Here is a 21,816-nt window from a genome sequence, read left to right as displayed (position 1 = left end):
TGCACCCTCTAACCACACATCTTCACTTGCAAATGTTCATTGCACTGAGGCATTGACGTCTCTGGCTTCTGTGACGTCATCACTGTTGGATCCTCACCAGGACTCCTGGTTATCCTGTGGTTGCCCTGGGTCATGGAGACCCTGCAGCTCTGCATCAGGAGGACCAGCCCCTTCACATACTTCAACAGTTCACAGATAATGTAGATTTTTGGGGTGGGCCAACTCAAAGCCCTGGATCTGGACCTGGGTAATAGCTGAGCTAGTCAGCCTGCTGGCTCTCACTTATCCGTGCCACCAGGTAGGAGGCAGGGTCAGCTCTCTCTCCTGCTCTCACACACTCAGGACTGGCTCACCTGCACTCACACCTCCAGAGCCAGCTCCACTATGTGGCCCAGGCAAGGCGCAGGGCCGGCTCTCCCAGGTGCTATAGCCAATGAGGGTCAGGGATAGCTCTCCCGCTCTCCTGAGAGAGGGCATTATGCCACCCCCACTCCGCCTCATGGCAGATGAGTGACGGGGTCAGCTCTTCCATACTCTTGCCCTTGGAGCTGGCTCACCCATTCTCCCACTGCCGTGGCCATCTCCACTGTGCTGCCTGGTGAGGTGCAGGACTCACTCTCCAAGGACCTCCAGTGAGGGGTGGGGCCAGTTCTGCATTGCCCTTGGACATCTGTGTGGTCCCAGGCGGCTGCCCTGACCAGGAACATCCCCGTGTTCTCTAGTGGTACTGTGAGCCACCAACCTGACACCAACCCCGCTGCTGCCTGGCTACAGACCCACACATGTCCCTCGGTGCTGACCCGTGGCCTCAGGTAGCGAGGCTGGCTACTCACAGCAGGCTGTTCCTCTTCTCCCTCACATCTCCACGTCCATCTGTCTCTGACACTCAAACGGTTGGTTCTGCTTTTCTTTCCTATCTGTCCACCACACACTTGCACATTGTGCTGGTTCCCACTGTAGTGGGCCACCCAGCTGACGGGCCTCTGGGCGACCTCCTCTATCTGCCCGCATGGGGTGGCAGCAGGCGTGGCAGCAGGCGTGGCAGCAGGCGTGGCAGCAGGCAGGTCTCTAGGTCTCCTCCCCTTCCTGTGTAGTGTGGCATGGCGGCAGCTAGGTCTCTGTGTCTTCTGTCCACCTGCTGTATAGTGGAGGGCGGGTTTCTGGGCATCTTCGCCCACCCGCACTGCGTGGCATGGCAGCAGGCAGGCCTCTGAATGTCTTTTAATCATTTGTTTGTTTGGGAGTTTTGCCTACATATGTCTTTACTCCTGTACTGCCCAGGAAAGGGGATGTCAGATCTACTAGGACTAGAATCACATGTGAGTCTCCTCATGGGTGCTGAGAATGGAGCTTAGGTCCGATGGAAGAACAGCTAGTGCCCCTAACCACTGAGCAATCTCCCCAGACCTGTAGTTTGTGTTGTATTGAATAATAATATAACAACAACAACAATGATAATGCCTTAACAACAACAACAACAACAATGATAATGCCTTTCAGGGTTGTTGGGGCTATTTGTTGGGGCTATTACCTTTATGATTGTTGTCATCTTTTCTTGGTTCATTTTTGACAGATAAAATAACACAAGAAGATATTGAAGGCGTTCTACAGAAGTTCACTGGGAACATAATGCAAGTGCCCCCTCTGTAAGTTCCGGTATCAACCTTATGTTTACTGCATTGTCTGTAGGCTGACCACCAGCTAGAATGAAGTGGGCATTCCTTCGCTGAGCTTTAGTCTGGGCATCGCAGATAATCAGAGAGAGATGAGTGGTCCCGGGCAGGACAGAAGCTCTGGCCCTGAGGCAGTGGTCGCTTCGTCCTGTGCTGGGTAGCAGTGTGGCCCAGCCTCTGCATCCTGTCTCCTGCAGACATGGCTGTGACGGAGTGCAGGGGGGCCGCTGCCCCCAGAACCGCTGTGAGAGGACTAACCTGAGGCAGACGGATGCTCATGGTCCTACTACGTGCAGCCTGCCTGCCCCGGAATCTTTACAGTACACCCAACAGATGAAAGTGTAACTTTGTAAGACTGTGAGTGTAACTCACCTCCCCACTTGTCTTAGCGCATTAGGGTGGCTGTAACAAAATGGCGCGGACTAGGCGTCTGTTTCCCATGGTCCGGAGGCCACGTGCAGGCCAAGGCTCTGGGCAACATGCTGCTAGAGCCTGCTTTCTCATGGTATCCTCATCAGAGCAAGACGGCCTCGGTCACCTGACCTGGCCACCCTCTAAAAGGCCTCTCCCCTGACGCCGTCATCTCGGTACTTAGGATTTTGGCAGGTGACTGGGAGGGGAGGCACTCAGCACAGCACCACTTATCCACGCCTGTGTGCACGTGACTATGTCACACGAATGCCTGCGTGACCAGGACACATCAGGACAGGCTCCCTTAAAATTTAGATCTTGCTTTGTATTTAGAAATCTGTTTCCCCTTAAGAACACTGAAGTATATCTACAGAAATGTTTCTTCAAGATTTTTTTCAAATGTAAAACTTTGAAATTTTCAAAAAAATTTGCATAAAATGTTTATGTCATTTGTTAAACTAAGTTAAATATATGTTTATGTAAACGTATATGTTTCCTGCATATAAAATGCTTCGATGTACTCTGATTATCCATGGGTTTGTGGTGTTTACTGTGGAAGACTTTCAGGGAGAAGCAGCTTCTGAGTGGGGACTAGTGAAGGGAGCTGTCATCTCAGGAAAGCTCAAGAGGAAAGTGAGACACGCAGGGACGTGGGGACCATGAGAGCCAGACACGCAGGGCCTCCCTCCTGAGATGTGGGGACCATGAGAACCAGACACACAGGGCCTCCCTCCTGAGATGTGGGGACCATGAGAACCAGACACGCAGGGCCTCCATCCTGAGACGTGGGGACCATGAGAGCCAGACACGCAGGGCCTCCATCCTGAGATGTGGGGACCATGAGAACCAGACACACAGGGCCTCCATCCTGAGACGTGGGGACCATGAGAACCAGACACGCAGGGCCTCCATCCTGAGACGTGGGGACCATGAGAACCAGACACGCAGGGCCTCCATCCTGAGACGTGGGGACCATGAGAACCAGACACGCAGGGCCTCCCTCCTGAGACGTGGGGACCATGAGAACCAGACACGCAGGGCCTCCATCCTGAGATGTGGGGACCATGAGAACCAGACACACAGGGCCTCCATCCTGAGATGTGGGGACCATGAGAACCAGACACGCAGGGCCTCCATCCTGAGACGCGGGGACCATGAGAACCATACACGCAGGGCCTCCATCCTGAGACGCGGGGACCATGAGAACCAGACACGCAGGGCCTCCATCCTGAGACGTGGGGACCATGAGAACCAGACACGCAGGGCCTCCATCCTGAGACGTGGGGACCATGAGAACCAGACACACAGGGCCTCCATCCTGAGACGCGGGGACCATGAGAACCAGACACGCAGGGCCTCCATCCTGAGACGTGGGGACCATGAGAACCAGACACGCAGGGCCTCCATCCTGAGATGTGGGGACCATGAGAACCAGACACGCAGGGCCTCCATCCTGAGACGTGGGGACCATGAGAACCAGACACGCAGGGCCTCCATCCTGAGACGTGGGGACCATGAGAACCAGACACACAGGGCCTCCATCCTGAGACGTGGGGACCATGAGAACCAGACACACAGGGCCTCCCTCCTGAGATGTGGGGACCATGAGAACCAGACACGCAGGGCCTCCATCCTGAGACGTGGGGACCATGAGAGCCAGACACGCAGGGCCTCCATCCTGAGATGTGGGGACCATGAGAACCAGACACACAGGGCCTCCCTCCTGAGATGTGGGGACCATGAGAGCCAGACACGCAGGGCCTCCATCCTGAGACGTGGGGACCATGAGAACCAGACACGCAGGGCCTCCATCCTGAGACGTGGGGACCATGAGAACCAGACACGCAGGGCCTCCCTCCTGAGACGTGGGGACCATGAGAACCAGACACACAGGGCCTCCATCCTGAGACGTGGGGACCATGAGAACCAGACACACAGGGCCTCCATCCTGAGACGCGGGGACCATGAGAACCAGACACACAGGGCCTCCATCCTGAGACGTGGGGACCATGAGAACCAGACACGCAGGGCCTCCATCCTGAGACGTGGGGACCATGAGAACCAGACACGCAGGGCCTCCATCCTGAGACGTGGGGACCATGAGAACCAGACACGCAGGGCCTCCCTCCTGAGATGTGGGGACCATGAGAACCAGACACGCAGGGCCTCCATCCTGAGACGTGGGGACCATGAGAACCAGACACGCAGGGCCTCCATCCTGAGACGCGGGGACCATGAGAACCAGACACGCAGGGCCTCCATCCTGAGATGTGGGGACCATGAGAAAAGACTAGTTGAATTTTAGAAGTGTTGCTGCCCTCATTCCATGCTGCCCGCACTGCTCTGCTCCCAGCACCTTCTTACTCGCGCTCTCTCCTTACCCACAAGCTACTCTGCGCTGAAGAAGGACGGCCAGCGGCTGTCTACCCTGATGAAGAGAGGTGGAGCTGTGGAGCCCAGGCCCGCCAGGCTGGTGACCGTGCACAGCGTCTCCCTCCTCAAATTCCAGCCACCGTTTTTCACGTTAGGTAAGACGGAGAGATATGAAATAGTCCACTTTGCTTCTATCTTTATTTGTGTTTGGCTAATTTTGCATAGTTAGCATGGATCCTTATGGTCTTAGAATTTTATGGATGTAAAAAAAGTTATGGTTTGCTTTCAGGAGGTGTTACATAATTAACCCCACAGAGGCTGAGAAATACATAGCCAGGCCGATTTCCATATGTTTGTCATCTTATTATAACGTTGGGAGTAAATACTTTTCATCTCTTAAGAGACGCAGGGAGAGGACAGCACTTTCCAGATGTTAGAGTTGGGGATGGAGAGCTGGCTCAGCAGCTCAGAGCACTGGCTGTGCTGCCGGAGGACCCTCAAGATGGTTCACAAGCTGTCCCTATCTCCAGCCTCAGGGATCCTATACCCTCTGCCCTCGTGGGAACCAGGCACACACATGGTACTCAGACATATGTGCAAATCACGTACCTACACGTATAGCAATAAAAATAAACATAAATTTAAAATTTTTTAGTTTTTATCTTATGGATACTTTCTCTTCCATTTTGCTTCATGCTGAATGCATTTTATTTTAGAGTAAATACTGATTTTTCTGTTTTGTTTCGTTTTTCGAGACAGAATTTCTCTCTGTAGTCCTGGCTGTTCTGGAACCTTTTCTGTAGACCAGGCTGGCCTCAAACTAACAGAAATCCACCTGCCTCAGTTTCCCAAGTGCTGGGATTAAAGGCATGCACCGCCAAAGCCCAACTAATATTGATCTTTTAAACAAAGCATTTTTAGTTAGTTTTGGGATAAAAGGCTGTAAAAGTGGGCTAGTTTCTATCCCATGCCCCCTTTGTGAACTGCATGTTATTGGGTGAATATAGGTAAAAGTATTGTTGACACTTGGTCAGACTTTTAGTTCAGGTTGTCAGTTTGAATATGTGATCCAAGTTAAAAACTGAAATACTTGTTTATATAGTGTTTAAATTGTAGAAACCTATGTAGTTGTTAGCCCATGGGCTCCTGAAAGTGACCCAGCCCTTAATTTCCCAGTAATTTTGAATAAAAACTCTTGCTGATGGCGTCTCCCGAGGATGTTCCTTCCCTTGCCCTCACTGGGTCTCTTTGGTGTTCCTGCGGAAGGTGGAACAGCTAAAAAACAAAACAAAACAAAACAACCCACAAGGCTTTTTTGGTACATCTCCTAATTCTAAACAGCTCGATAAACACTGTGGGGGCGGGGGGAAGACCCCCACATGGTGGTTTGTTCCATTTATCCCATAAAAGTGCAGCCCCCACTTTGGGAGACACATACGCTTGGGCATCAGGGTCTCCTGGCTGCCTGTGAGGCACGGGGCCTGCAGGGTGTTGACTGGAGAGTGTGGAGGAGCGAGTGTGCAGCTGCCTTCTGCAGAGTCAAGTGTCCCTCAGAACGCTGGCACCCTAGGCTGACCCTGGTGCTTCACCCTGTCTTGTCTCAGTCGTCCCCAATTGTGATCTGTAGAAAAAGAATTAAAATCCCCAGATGGAGGCGGGCCTGGTGGTGCATGCCTTTCATCCCAATACTCAGGGCAGGTGGATCGCTGTGAGTTCGAGGCCAGCCTGGTCTACAAAGTGAGTCCAGGACAGCCAGGGCTACACAGAGAAACCCTGCCCCGATAAACAAAACATAACAAAACAAAAACAAAAAATCCCCAGGTGGTGAGTTTTGATTTAATCCTACCAAGTCTCTTTTCTTGCTTGATGCAGCTAGAAACAATGTAGGATGTGGAGGGTGTGGCAGCCCCACTCGGGCCTTGTAGGATGTGGAGGGTGTGGCAGCCCCACTCAGGCCTTGAGTTCCAGCAAGTGTGGGCTGTGAGACGGGCACTGCCAGCCCTTCAGCACTGTGCAGTTTAGGTTATTTTATTTTTTATTTCTTCAGGAATATTTCCAAGCGAGCATTTAAATGCACAGGCTCTCTCCATGCAGTGTCCCACCCCAAGCACAGTTCTCTTCATTGCCAAAGGGATTTTTGCTTGCTGTTTGGTTATATTTTTTCAAATGTTATAAAATCTGAAAATACCAAAGAAATGTACAGTTCATGATAGAAAAGCTGAGTTTTCTGACCATTTTCAAACATAGTAAATGAACAAAGTGTACAAATCTGAAAATATTTTTTAGCAGCTCTAGCTCATAATGGCAAAGCTGGGATTTCTATTTAAAACCTATTAAATGAACAAGGCTGGGGTATTAACGTGGTATGGCGTGCCAGTTAATTTAAAATGTGCTCATGACTTTCTGCCTGCTCCACACTCTGACTTTTCAATCTCACAAACACATATGCTGCCGGATGAATAATTTATGGTTTAGCACATAAATATTTTATGGCTCAATTGTTTGCATAGTGCGTTTTCACATGTGTTGAAGAGCTCGTTTTTATGTAAAGTGGAGCTCGCAGAGGTCAGCGCTCACCATGTCACTACTGACATTCCAGATGTTGAGTGTGGAGGCGGCTTTTACATCCGAAGCTTGGTCAACGACATTGGCAAAGGTAAGCAGAGAAATGAATTGTGAGCTGCCGTTTAGAGAGTGCTGCTCCCATTTGGTCGGGGAGGGAATTTTCTGCTTTTTGTTTTTCTGAGGACTGGCTGAGGAACTGAACTGCTTTTAGTGCAGATGCATTGTGGGTTTATAGTGTGCACTTAGGAGCCTCAGCAGCTGCCAGGAGGCGCTGGTAATGGGGCGGGGTGGGGGCACCACGGAGAGAAAGCTAGAAAATAAACGCGGTGGTAATGGATGGGAAAGCCAACATTTTTTCAAGTAAAAAGCATTTTAGCTCAAAGTAGTAGGGGTCAGGGAAAAAAGCCCCATTTATCCTTCTAAAAATTATTTACATTGAGACAAATCAATTCTAAAAAAATACAAAAACAAAAACTGGAAGCTGCATCCTACTGGCTTTGCCTCGGAAAGCTCCGTTTTGCCTCCACTGTTTCCCGGTCACATGACAGTAGACAGGTCACTGAATCCTATTTGTACAGTAGGAGGAATATTTACCTCCTGGGTTGCTTCAAGTAGGAAAAACGGGTGTAAGTTTAAATGGCTAAGTTCTTAAGCACTGCCTTGTCTGGGCTCTGGGCTCTTGCCTCAGGCAGTACCCTGCGAGGGCAGCGGTGCCTCCTGTTCTTTACAGAGTGCAGACTGTGCATGCTGTGTGGCTCATCTTGCGTTTTCACTTTGGGGTGCTGTAGAACTCTCTTCCTGTGCCAGCGTGCTGGAGCTGACCCGCACCAAGCAGGGGCCCTTTACACTTGAAGAGCACGCCCTCCGAGAAGACAGGTGGACCATTGATGACATCGCACAGTCCCTGGAGCATTGCACATGTCTTATGCCGGAGGAGTTGGCATCTAAAAAATCAAAATCCGAGAAGACCAGTGATCAGGTTTTAAGCTGTGAATACGTAGCTCTACGGGAGACAAAGAGAGAAGATGACGCAATTAAGGCGCTCTGAGACTGGTCTGGGAGGATGGCTTCCGGTCAGTGTGCGTTCTGACCCAGGAATGCCGTGGACTCGATGGTTTTTTGTAAGATGTCTTAATGTTGTGAATGATGAATTCGATTGGATTCAGATAAATAAGCTTTCTGAATTTGATCTTCCCGTAGTCTTTTTCCTATGAAAAAAGTTAAACAATATTCTACTTACAGAAAACAAGTCTCAGCTGCCGTGGTCCACTAGTTTCCCAGAAGCCTCGACTGGGGCGGGGCAGGGGCGGGGCTTCTGCTGTTTTGAAATTCTCTGTGTATTTGGGTGCTCAGTGTTGAGCCGCCCTTGTGTCTGCGGAGCTCATGGCTGAGTGAAGCGCTGCTGCGCCGGAATCATCTGTGCCTGTGTTTCTTAGCTCTTGATAATGAGTATGTTTTCCTAATAAATATTTGTAAATGCACAAAATTCTGCTTCCACCACTAGCAGAATGTAAATAGGTTAAGATGCGATTAATTTCATATCCCATTTGGAGCAGAACTCAGCTCTTGTAGCTGTGTGTTGTGGCAGCTATTTCTGTGGTCAACCACATAGTATCAAATTACTAAAAATGTGATTCCGTAGAATATAAACTAAAGAATGTATCTTGAATTAAAATTCTCTCCTGCCTACTCTTTAATGCATCTCTGTGTCTCTCTATGGAGCACTGGTCCCCGTGACATGGTCTCTATAGTTATTGAAGATATGATCACTTTTAAAAATAGCAAACTGCCTGAGCGTGGTGGTGACACGCCTTTAATCCCAGCACTTGCGAGGCAGAGGCAGGTGAATTGCTGTGAGTTCAAGGCCAGCTTGGTCTACAAATCGAATCCAAGACAGCCAAGGTTCAACAGTGAAATTTGTCTCAAGGAACAAACAAAAATAAAATAAAATAAAATAAAAAAGCAAACTAAATGAGTGCTTCAGTGTAGTGTTGTTGTTCTGAGAATATTTGTTTATTCATTTGTTGGGTTTTGGGTTTTTGTAGGCAAGGGGCCTTTCACTGAGTGGTTGAAAGAACTCACACCTTGTCGCAGACCTCATGATTTAGATCTTAGCATCCACCTACAGTGGCCCCTCCTGCTCCAACTCCAGGGGGCCCCTGCTTCTGGCCTTTGGGCACCTGTGAACACACGTGTCTCCATTCACCCACAAGTAAAATAATTACTTTAAAAGATATAAAGGCTTAGCCCAGGATGGCCCTACTCACGATGTATCCATGGCTCCTCTATTTCTACCTCCCGAGTGCAGAGTCCCGGCAAACACCACTGTCTTAGGGAAGGGAATGTATTGTGCAACTGTGACAACATCTGGATCATTCTTCATTTACTAAAATATATTATCAAAAAGATTTATTGCACATTTCATAAAATAAAGCTTTAATATTTTTATATCTTTCTTTTTAAAGGTTGTTGCCTCTAACTAAAAAAAAAAAATTAAGTAAATAGACGAATGGTGTTATTGTGGCCAGTGTAATGTAAACCTAATATAAAATGTTAGGTGTTTCAACTGAGCGTTCTCAGCATTTGGCAACGTTTTGAATAAAACGTTAAAGTTAATGCTGGGCAGGCAGGATGGCTCAGCAGGTAAAGGCAGTGGCCCCCGAGGCCTATGACTGGAGTTTTGATCTCTGGGCAACCAATGTGATGGAAGGAGAGACTCAGCTGCAGCCTGCTGTCCACACCCACTGTGTGCCATCTGCACACCCATCCTACGCACATAAAAAAAAATGAATGAAAATGTTTTTAATTTAAGAATCAACTCTTAGGATAAGATAGAATAAATGAGTATAATATCATGGCAAATTTATAAAGTAGAAGTTTTGTTGTTTTGAGCCTGGTGTCATGGTGAGGTTTTCATCCCTGCACTCAGGAGGCAGAGGCAGGTGGATCTCTGAGCTGGAGGCCAGCCGGGACGACAGAGGGATACCCTGGATGCTTGTAATTTTACTTACCTCTGTCTGGTGTGAATCATGTAACCAAAGTTGGCAGTAGACCCCACTGCGCCTTAGAACGCCAGGGTATAGTGCGTCTTCATTAACAGCTGAAGTCTGAAATGACCACACAACTGAGGGATTTCTTTCTTTTATTTAAAATTTACGTATATAGTCTTTTAGGAGGAAAGAGTAGAATTTATGAAAAGGCAGCACATTCAAGAAATGGTAGCCAGTCTTTCCCTTTTGTTTGAAAATGGTGAAAAAATGTGCAAATTTTTAAAAATTACTCATAATATTCACTGCCCTAATGCACTCATTTTGGGTTTTATTTTGTATTTCCCATTTATTTACATAATCCAGGCACTCATGCTTTTATCGACTTTTTGTGTGATTTTTATCGGGACACATTTAGTCTTCACAATTATCTCAGTCGCATCGCTTGGCACTTTCCTGTTGCTGTGCACATAAGTGCTTTTCTGTTTTCCTAGGATGCGTTCTTAGCCTGCAGTTATTTTAGATGGTGCAATAAAGACAGTTTCATGGTTGCCAGGGTTGTAACATTTACAGTATCATCATTGTTTTGGGATTTTATACATTGTTGCTAAGGCTTCTCTGCTTTGCTTTTGTGTGACTTGTCTCTACAGTCTGTTTATTTCTACAAATAAATGTCTTGATGGATTCCTTGTATGTTATGTAAGTGCTCAGCAGAAGGGTTTTCCTTGCCTGTCTTAGTTTCTTTCCTTGGCCCTGTGATTAAATCCCCTGACAAAAGGTGCCCTAAAGGGGACGTGCTTATTCAGCCTCCGGCAGCGGCGGAAGGATGCAGCCCGTTAGAGTAGAGGCAGCAAGACTGTCCAACACCAGCAGCCGGTCACACACCGCAGTGTGAATAACCAGCCACAGATTCAGGGCTCCGTGGACATCCTCCGTTTCCCACCGCGCGGGACCCTTGCTCGGGAATGGCCCTGCACCCCGTTAGGTCAACACGGGGCCGGGGTGTGTGTGTGTGTGTGTGTGTGTGTGTGTGTGTGTGTGTGTGTGTGTGCTCGGCTTCAAGATCCTCCTCCTAGGCAGCCCAGGGCGGCCTCCCGCGAAGCTCAGGAGCCAAGCTGGCAGTGCCACCGACTTGTGTCTTGCTTTTTAAACTTTATTAAAATTTTAGTCAAAACATTGAAGAAACAGTTGTGATTTGTGTATCTTAGGCTTCAGAATACTTGGTGTGATAAAGTAATTTTGCCTACAGGCAAAAAGGAAAATACCAAACCACTTCAGTTTGGTCATTTAACTCTTAATGTTTCTGAGAAATGTTGTGCTCAGTGAAAGTTGTTTAAAATAGTCATAGAATTATTTTCTGACCTTAAAATCCAAAAGGATTAGAATAACAGTAATTTAACATTGTAATTGTTGAACAGGGATAAACCAGCATTTCCCTAGTGCTCCCTGGACCTTTCTTTGTTCTGTGCACGAATTACCTCAGGGTCACTGACTCACCAGGATTCGCCCATCGAGGAGCCACTGGTACAGTTCATGCTCCTCTGGCCAGTTTGAAATCCACACCAAACTTACAGTGAGCATCTAGAGGTTCCGTTTCAGAGGAAGAAAGGAATTTAAATTGTATCATGATCTGGAAAACGAGGGGAAATATGGCTCAAAACCACTCTAAAGTGCCGATGCAGTTATTAAACAGAGTATGCAGTATGAAGTGTGAGCAGTGAACTTGAGGCTGTTGTGGCAATGGCCTTACTGCACAGAATCGTTAGGCTATTGTGTACTGCATTGCTATATGTGGTAATAGACTGTCCTAAGCTGTTCTGTTCTCAGGGTGTTGTGTGAGCACGTCTAGCTCGTCCTCTGTGAAATACAGATGCTAAACACATTTTGCCTGGCTCTCAAATTGGTAATGCTTTTACTTATAACCAAGTAAACTAAGAAATATAAATAAGATGTTTTCAGAATGACCTTAAAAATGCTGAAGCCAGTCAGAAAGCTGTAAGAACTGTGTTCTATTCTATTTCTCTTAAAACAAGAAACCACGATATGATAAGATTATTTTCCATCTCCCTCTCTCCACGTTCACTGTGGGTGGCTACCTCCTCTTTCCTAGGTCCCATCTCTCTCTCTCTTTCCATGCTGAACCCCGAATTTCCTCCAATTCCTTTTCCAGCTGCTTCCTTCTGCTATTTTTATTTACTAACAATTATTTCAGTGAGTATTGTATTCTGTCTTTAATTCAAAAACATCACAGTGCATATTATGTAACGCCTGCCTCTGTGTGTGCTGTGTGCTCCTCTCTCTGATGCAAGGGATTGAAACCAGAACCGCATTCATATTTAGTCAAGTGTCCTGCCACTGAGCTATGGCAGTGTTGTCTTACAGCCAAGCCCTGTGTTGCCTTAGTCCATCATCAGGGTTTCTGTGAACATGTATTTTAAACTTTCATTAGTGATTTAATATGTATATGGAAAACTTTTTGTAAGCGTATAGCTTTGTACACTTTCAGAGACAGAATACAGAGTGACCAGTGTGTAAATCAAGAATCAGGCCATTCCTCTCCCTGCCTGCCCCAAGCCCTGATGTCACTATGCCCCCCCACACCGGACCTGCCCCCCCACCCCTCCCCAAGAGTAATCACGTCTAGCATCTGTAACAGCGTGGTCTGGTGCTTCGTATTTGGTTGTTAATTAATTTGATCCCAAGGTCGGTTCGCCTTATCTTACAAGCAGACTATCACATACCCAAAATGTTGCTGTGTAACCTTGCCTCCCAATAATCCCTGTTTGACCAATGAAATGCCTATACACGCCTGGTTGGGACAGAAATGAAGTAGGCATGGCAAAGGTTCACAGGCAAGGAGGACGGAAGGAGAGAGGCGTAGAGAAAGAAGGAAGCAGAGTCGCCACGGGTAGATAAAGAACCTCATGGGTCCACAGGGGGACCACCATGGAGTGAAGCTGCCCAGATGGAAAGCACGTGCAAGTATTTACAGAAGCATGGGTGGGAAGTAGCTCAGATAGGAACTACTAGGGCAGTTGGCATGGGATGTGGGGCTGAGAGATAACAAGGTAGCGTAGGGGGCAAAATCTGCCCAGCCTCAGGCAGAGCCAGGCTGATTTAAAATACAACAGGTGTCTGTATTTTATTGATATGGTAGCTGGTTAATAATAACTGCTATAATAATTATAGGCTCTTAAAATAAAAGTAATAAACTAGTTATTTTCTGCAACAAACATTGTGTATTTATATTATCTTGTCTGTTTTGTGCTTTATTTAAGTGTAAGCATAGGGCTTGTGTGCTTCCGTGTCTGCTCAAGGGTGTGTGTGTGTGTGTGTGTGTGTGTGTGTGTGTGTGTGTGTGTGTGTGTGTGTGTGTGTGTGATTCTCTTTATCTTGTTGCTATCTTAGCCCATGGGATGGCTCAGCCAGCATGGTCTTGCTCCTGATCAACTCTCTCTGGCTCTGTGTCCTCTTGGGATGCATAGAAAAGTCTCTTGTGCCCTCCTCTTCATACCGGCCACTAGTCTGGTCTTGGGGCTCTCACCTCATGGCGTCATTTAGAGGCTCTGCTTTGTAGCTAATTGCATCGGGGCTTGGGCTATTGTAGTGGAGTGAGAATGTTCCCTGGAGGCGCAGTACTCACTTGGCTCCAGTAGGTGGCGCTGTTGCGGGACACAGCCTTGCTGGACAAAGTCTGTCGCTCCTCTGAGATGAATGCTTCACAACATTTGCAGTTCACGTTCTGCTTTGTGCTTATAACTGGTGATGTGAGCACTCAGCTTCCTGCCTCAGCCTCCCTGCCTGCTATGGTGGATCCTGCTCCCTCTGAAACCACAAACACAAATCAACCCTTCCGTCTAAAAGCTGCTTTTGGTCATGGTGTTTTATTACAGCAACAGAAAAGAAACCAATGCAAACATCACCATACAAATGTTAGGGGTCAGAAATAGTGTCTGACTGCCGCCTGTGGCCCTGGGCTACTTGTTAGTAGCCGCTGTGCTTAGTGTCACGTTGGTGTGTCGGCAATCCAACTGGCCTGCCCTCGGGGGGGGGAGGGGGGCACGCGTGGTAGGGTCCTGACAACTTTCTACATCACCACCTGTGTCCTGTGTCATCACCTGTGCCAGATTCAGGGGAGATAACCCACCTGCTGCCCCGCTTGCTCTCTCACTCTTCCAGTTTCTTTCTCTCTCTCTCTCTCTCTCTCTCTCTCTCTCTCTCTCTCTGTTTCCCTCTGTCATGGGCACCCTCCTCTTTCTCTCCTCTTCTCCTTTCCCCACAATAAATCTCTTCATACCAGCTCTGTTGTGTGGCATCTTTATAATATATTATAATGCTTAGTTCTACCCCTTTCTCTGTATTTTACTTAATGGTGCACACGGCTTCTGTTTCAGGTGAGCTCTATGAACTATCTAGTCTTTATTTCCTGGTAAAAGTACACATGCATTTCTTTAGGCTGTTTCTAACAGTGGAGTCTAAGTTGTAAGGCATATGTATTTGAAGCATTGGTAGCTACCAGGGACAGGAACAGGTTTTCAAAACCCAGCAGCAGTGCCTAGGAATGCTGGCAGTTCCACCTTGGCCTTGGCACTACATTGTCTCCATTTATTCTCACCATTTAGACTGGTGTCTGCGTCATCACAGCGTGGCTTTAAAAGCTCCCCACCCACAACCTCTCCAATTAGTTTTGGTCTGATTTCCTAATCTATTTCCTAGTTAATCTTAGCTGTTCAGTGGTTTCTAGTATTTCATTTACTTGAAATTCTTTTTTTTTTTTAAGATTTATTTTTATTATTTCAAAAACTAAGGATGGGGGGTGTCTGTCTGTCTGTCTGTCTGCATGTGAGTTATGTACACATGAGTTCAAGTGCTCACAGAGGCCAGAGGCATGGAATTCCCCAGAGCTTGAGTTACAGATGGCTCTACACCATCTGACCTGGGTGCTGGGGACCAAACTCAGGCCCTCTGCAAGAGCAGCGAGTCCCCTTACCACTGAGCCATCCCTCCAGCCCTCACTTGCCTGAAATAATAGTAGTTCTTCTTCTTTTTCTTCTTCTTCTTCTTCTTCTTCTTCTTCTTCTTCTTCTTCTTCTTCTTCTTCTTCTTCTTCCTCTTCTCCTTTTTCTTCTTCATTTATTTATTTATTTTTGTTTTTTTGAGACAGGGTTGTTCTGTGTAATAGCCCTGGCTGTCCTGGACTCTCTTTGTAGACCAGGCTGGCCTCAAACTCACAAAGATCCTCCTGCCTCTGCCTCCCAGGTGCTGGGATTAAAGGCGTGCACCACCACACCCAGCTTACCTGAAATTCTTGCAGTGTGTTCTAATATTGTTTGTTGAATTGCCTAATTCTCATCCAAGGAAAACTATCTTCTGTCTCCCACAGTGGGGCCCTGGGTTCATTCCATGAATCTTTATCTGTGTAGATGTTTGCCTGCTCGGAGCATCCCTGCAGAGTCATGGAAATCTGTTTGGCCAGGCACACCAGAGTTAACCTTTGCTCCAAAACTCCAGGTACACAGCCAAAGTGCGGAGCTGAACTGTTAGAACTGGGGGTGTCAGCTCTCCCTGTGACTTAATAGAGAAATCAAGAAACCCAGGAGACAGCAAAACCAAAAGCAGCTATGCTATGGGAACTTTGACCACTGGCAATCATGTGACCTAAGTGACTTTTACAGGATGCTCCACCAGCAACAGTGGAGACACTGTTGCGAAGAATGTGCACAGTCCAGTCCGAGGTCAACCATCTCAGTCTCACGTAACAACTAGTGACACACGTAGAAGACCAAAGCCATGTATTTTATAGTCATGTGTTTTGTGATCTCCAACCACAATGAAATTAAGAGACGAATCAGAGAATTCCTCCAGTATTTAGAAATTAAGGAACAAACTTCAAAATAACTTAACGGGTCTAAGAGGCATGACAGTGGAAATAATTTTGAATGGAATCACAACCCTGTACAGATTACAGAAACAGCAAGAGTGCTAACAACGTGCAGTTCTTGCGACCTGATAACTAACATCTGACAATCTTTCTGGCTTGGTCTGCTTGTTTTTAGAGACAGGGTTTCTCTGTGTAGCCCTGGCTGTCCTGGAACTCACTCTGTATGGACCAGGCTGGCCTGAAAACCATAGATATCTGTATGCCACCACCACCCAGCACATCTCTGAAAATCTTATAGCCAGTAACACAGTATTTACCTTGCATCCTTTACTCCCTCTAGCGTTTTGTTACTGTTCAAGTAGACTGATACCCTCTTGAGGCTTTTTATACTTAAATTGTGCCCCCCCCCCATTTACCCTTGAGAAGATTTTGAGATTATTTGGTCTGTTTTTGGCTCCAAATGGAATCCATCGTATCCTAAAAGCGCTTGAGATAAATTTACAAAACTAATGTTGTAGTTAATTTCAGTTCCTTAGAAAACAGAATGCCAAGAGCTAGAGAGTGATCGCAGTCAGCAGAACACTGTGGAGGCCTGGGGACCTGAGCTCAGGTCATGGCAGCACGTGCTGTGATCCCAGCCCTGTGGAGGCATGGGGACCTGAGCTCAGGTCATGGCAGCACGTGCTGTGATCCCAGCCCTGTGGAGACATGGGGACCTGAGCTCAGGTCATGACAGCACGTGCTGTGATCCCAGCCCTGTGGAGGCGTGGGGACCTGAGCTCAGGTCATGGCAGCACGTGCTGTGATCCCAGCGCTGTGGAGGCCTGGGGACCTGAGCTCAAGTCATGACAGCACGTGCTGTGATCCCAGCGCTGTGGAGACGTGGGGACCTGAGTTCAGGTCATGGCAGCACGTGCTGTGATCCCCCAGCGCTGTGGAGGCGTGGGGACCTGAGCTCAGGTCATGGCAGCACGTGCTGTGATCCCAGCGCTGTGGAGGCATGGGGACCTGAGCTCAGGTCATGGCAGCACGTGCTGTGATCCCAGCGCTGTGGAGACATGGGGACCTGAGCTCAGGTCATGGCAGCACGTGCTGTGATCCCCCAGCGCTGTGGAGACATGGGGACCTGAGCTCAGGTCATGGCAGCACGTGCTGTGATCCCCCAGCGCTGTGGAGGCGTGGGGACCTGAGCTCAGGTCATGGCAGCACGTGCTGTGATCCCAGCCCTGTGGAGACATGGGGACCTGAGCTCAGGTCATGGCAGCACGTGCTGTGATCCCAGCCCTGTGGAGACATGGGGACCTGAGCTCAGGTCATGACAGCACGTGCTGTGATCCCCCAGCGCTGTGGAGGCATGGAGACCTGAGCTCAGGTCATGGCAGCACGTGCTGTGATCCCAGCGCTGTGGAGACATGGGGACCTGAGCTCAGGTCATGGCAGCACGTGCTGTGATCCCCCAGCGCTGTGGAGACATGGGGACCTGAGCTCAGGTCATGGCAGCACGTGCTGTGATCCCCCAGCGCTGTGGAGACATGGGGACCTGAGCTCAGGTCATGGCAGCACGTGCTGTGATCCCCCAGCGCTGTGGAGACATGGGGACCTGAGCTCAGGTCATGGCAGCACGTGCTGTGATCCCAGCGCTGTGGAGGCGTGGGGAAGAGTCCCTGGTGCTCCCTGGCTGGCCAGTCTGCACTGGGCCAGTGAAGGGACTGGCTCAGAGAACAAAACTGGAGAGGCAACCAAGGCTGACCCGTGACCTCCACCCATTCGCACACCCATGCCCTAAAAATCATAATCTGTCAAGCAGCAAATTAATAGAAACATCTAATTTCTCATGTATTGGGGTGCTTTGAAGTATCCCACTTTCTCATTATTCCATTAGAAGACAGCACATAGAAGTGGCTTCTAACTTCAAATTATGGCGTTAGCCAAGACAGCCCTTAGAGGCCTGGTATCAAGCCACTAATCTCCTCTGGGTTCACAGAGCTGGTGTTGGATTAAAAGCTGATGGCCGGTTCATTTTGTTCCATGAAATTTTTAAATACATCAGCTGTCAAAATATTCACAAGTGACTTCACTGGGAGGTAATAAGGTGTGGCATACAAGATGTGGTCCACACACAGGTAAGTAACAGAGGGGGGCAATACACCGTCACCAGTGAGTGTGTCTGCCAAGAAGGGTTTAATGGAACAATAATCTGCTCCTGAGAACACCTGTTCTGCTCCTGTTGAACCGAGGAGAGAACATGGCATGTCGTCGGGACAGGCTGGCTTTTGTCACCCTTGAACTGCATATCCAGAGAGCTAAGAGGAGAGAGCAGCTGAAGGCGGGAGACTGGTCCTGCAAAGACAGCGGAAGGCATGGCGTGGTTGCTCCATCTGAAGAGAGAAAAGGATCTGCGTCATTTGGAGTCATGTCCTTTGGAGCCTTGAGAGCCAGGATTCCGTGATGCTTCAGAGGGCAGACTGGTTCGTGCAGAGGCTTTGTTGTAATGAGATTTCACTAGCACAGCTAACAGGTAGGACCAGGAGGCAGTCCCCCAGCTAGAAGTGAGTATAGTGCAGTAGTGGCAGGCTGAGGTCAAATACAGACTGGAGTAGCCTTAGGTGACAGACATTTAAATGAACAGAAAAAAAAAAAAAGGAATTGATGGTCCTTACTGATTGGCTCAATAATTCAGGGTTATGGAATCAAGGGATAAATGATTAGCAATCATTGTTTTTAAAGGAAACAGAGCTGAAAATTTGAGTAGCATTTTCTTAGGCGCTGGGTCATCAGTAACCATTGCTTGTGATGGGATTTCCACCATGCGTGCTCTCCTCTTTTCAGGCGATGCGCCTCTTGGGAAGGCTCTCCAGAGTGTGTGGTGTGCAGGGGTCTGTTTGTGTGAGTCTATATTTAGGGCTCCTACCTGTGATGGGGAGCACAAAGTCTTGCTAGTGGTTGAAGAGGATGGTATGTTTTTCCCAGTGCTGGTGCTACCATTAGCTATTGACCTTAGACAAGATAATTGACTTCCTACGCCCAGTTTCCTCGATTGTAAAGAGGAGATTTCAGTGCTCCCCTTCACAAAGTCCCGAGCCCCAGGTTAGCATGGTTCTTAGGGTCCAGGAACTAGAGCTGTAAGTAGCTGCATGTCCCACACACTGTCCCTGTGCAGAGAAGGCAACATTCTCCTGGGTTCTATCATATGTGTTCCTGAGATGCGTTCTCTTATTTGATGACAGGATGTGAACTACAGCAGTCGAGATTATTGGTGAGTTAAGCTGTTCAGCAAGTAAAACTAATGACTCTAGGGAACAGAGATGCCCATGTTTGCACAGAAGGTATGCTGAGTGCTCTAAACCATGTGTGTGTGCGCGCACAGGAGTGCATGTACGTGCATGGGTGTGTGCACATATATATGTGCGCATATTTTATTCATTTACTCTTTATTTTTAAATCTATCCCACCAGCTCCTCCATCATTTGAGAGCTTGTCTTTGAACCAAGCCCAGCTGTTTTCTATAAAACTGGTACCAAGCAGTCCTGAGCCGGATTTGCCTGTACATTTATAGACACTGTGTTAACATTAGACCAGCGGTCCTCTTCTCTGTGGTCTCACGTTCCAGTTCCATTTATCTGTAGACAACCACTATCTGAGAATTTTAAATGGAAAGTTCTAGAGATGAACATTTCCTAAGTTCTACATGACATTTATTATTAGCGGCTGGCTGCTGTCCTTTTCCACGTGGATACGTGCGTGAAGGTGGCGAACATGAGTTTTGTACTATTTTCAGTTTGAGGCATTCTGTGGGGACCTTGGAATGTGCCCCCTGCAGTAAGGGGTTAATTACTTCAAAACCCTTTTCCTTACACATTTAATTAGTCCCTTCCAGCTAATCTTGTGACATCAGTCGGCTCTGTCTTTTATCTGTTATTTAGGTGAAGAACTTGAAGTGGCCACTGCAGGGCGTGGTGACTCACCCAGCAGTGTGGCAAAGTTAGGGCTCTCTACACTCCGCGCGCTGCAGATGGCTGTCACATCACAGCTGGAGAGAAGTGCTCTGAGGCACAGATGTTTGGTGGGAGGGATGACACACATGTTGTAATGAGGAAAAATAAAAAAGAAGAAGAAGAGAAGAAAGAAGTTAAATAAAATCTGGGAATAAAAGCAGAGAGCGAAACATTTGTTTCCATTCTAGCAGAGAACAGGAGACTTCTGCTTTGAGCCTGAGCACCGGGTGCAGCCGGCGGTGCTTTAATTTGGGTGAGACCACTCTTGGCTACATCTGGCTTGGGACTGCTTGGAATGGGCTTTATAGAAACCACCTGGGCACAGTTCAAAGCACAGGGGTGATATGTTGGAGGCGCTGATGGGTGGGGTTTACTAGCATGGACTAGCAGATTTAAATATATGCAGCTCAGCTAAGCAATGACTGGAGGTGGGGGTGGGGGTGGGGTAGGGGCTAGGGCTAAACTCTACCAGTATCTGAAGTGTGTAAACACTGAAGACAGATGATTCCTTCAACGCAACACACAGGGGCACGATGTTAGTAATGGGATGAAAGCGTAAGCTGAGCGTATAACATCTTCCCTGACCTATTAAGGCTGGGTGTGGCAGAGCCTTTCTCTGGAAGCAATAGAAATTTCAAGCCTTGTGGTTTTTAAAACTTTCTTGGGAGCTGGGTGTTAGAGGTCAGAGGACTGTTATTCATTTGGCCACGTGTGATATTGGCCTTAATGGTTGTACAAGGAAATGTCAGGGCTCGAGATACAGCTCAGTTCACCAACTGAGTGCTTGTCTGTCATGCATGGGGCCTCATGTTCAGTCCCTCAGCACACCTGTAAGCCCAGCATTAAGGAGGCGGAGGAAAGAAGAGTAGACATCCTAGATAGTCCCTGACTATGTAGCAAGTTTGATACCAGCCTAGAAAACTGAGACCCTGTCCCAAAAACCACAGGGGGAGGGGGCAGCAAGGTGGCTCCACAGGTAAGGGTATGCCAATAATCCGGATGACCTGAGTTTGTCCCCCAGAACTCAAGTGGTGAAAGGCAAAAGCTGACTCCTGCAGGCTGCCCACTGACCTTCACATATGGTGCTGTGACACACACATGCCCACGTGTGTAACAATGCAACAATCCTTACCTGCCTTGGAGCTCTCACTTAAACAATCGTCACAACGTAAGCTAATCATAGCTGTAGTCTGAAGTCACGCCCCCGAGTAAGGCACGTGTGCTTGCATGTGTGTTAGGATAATCTTCTGATGGAAATATCAAATAGGATAAAGTGTCCTTATAAAATGAGTGGCCACCATACATTCTGAAGCACTGTTCTGATATTACACCAGAGTGCTTGTTTGTATCTGGGTCACTGGAGTCAGTTGAAGGCAGTGACTTTATGCCATGTAAAAACCTGTTAAAGATTTGTGCGAAGAATCTTTTATTCCTTCCCTGTGTGATGCTTTCTTTGTTGTTAAAACCATCTATAGGACACACACACATGCGCGCGCACACACACACACACACACACACACAATGCAACCTCAGACTAATACAGCAAACTGCCAGATTGAGGACGGCAGAAGACACAGGAGCAGTGAAGAGGAGAATTGAAGTCTGGGCTGGCTCTTTGCTAAGCAGCATCAAGGGGAAAAAGCTCTGATTTCCTTCTTTGATGTGTTACTGACACATCATTGGTGACTCTGAGTTTTATGACTCAAACAGAACACACACAAGGTAAATAAATGTAAAATATTTAAGCTCTCTTCCCAGTGTTAGACACACTGGATTATTGACATGCAATCAACAATTACAAAGAGATTTGCTTTAAAATACTACAGCAAAGAAAGATGAGGGATTGAAGGGGAAGAAATAGAAGCAGGAAGAGAAGCAGAGACAGGAGAGGAAGGACGGATGGAGCCAGGATGGCAAGTCTGTGATCATCT

General features: G+C 47.8%; 1 protein-coding gene across 1 annotated transcript in view; it reads left to right on the top strand.

The window, feature by feature from the left end:
- Positions 1 to 8,994, top strand: part of TRUB1 (TruB pseudouridine synthase family member 1) — a 46,351-nt gene extending 37,357 nt beyond the window's left edge. Inside the window, exons 5-8 of the mRNA XM_084772171.1 lie at positions 1,574 to 1,646; positions 4,473 to 4,612; positions 7,057 to 7,113; positions 7,811 to 8,994. Coding sequence (XP_084628297.1) covers positions 1,574 to 1,646; positions 4,473 to 4,612; positions 7,057 to 7,113; positions 7,811 to 8,070 — 530 coding nt within the window. The 3' untranslated portion in view covers positions 8,071 to 8,994. The remainder of the gene's footprint in view (positions 1 to 1,573; positions 1,647 to 4,472; positions 4,613 to 7,056; positions 7,114 to 7,810) is intronic.
- Positions 8,995 to 21,816: the final 12,822 nt, after the last annotated feature.

Source organism: Acomys minous (assembly GCF_964271855.1).
Source record: "Acomys minous genome assembly, chromosome: 2".
Taxonomy (NCBI): Eukaryota; Metazoa; Chordata; class Mammalia; order Rodentia; family Muridae; genus Acomys; species Acomys minous.
The sequence above is the reverse complement of the archived record's forward strand: the minus strand, read 5'-3'. Positions and strand labels throughout refer to the sequence as shown.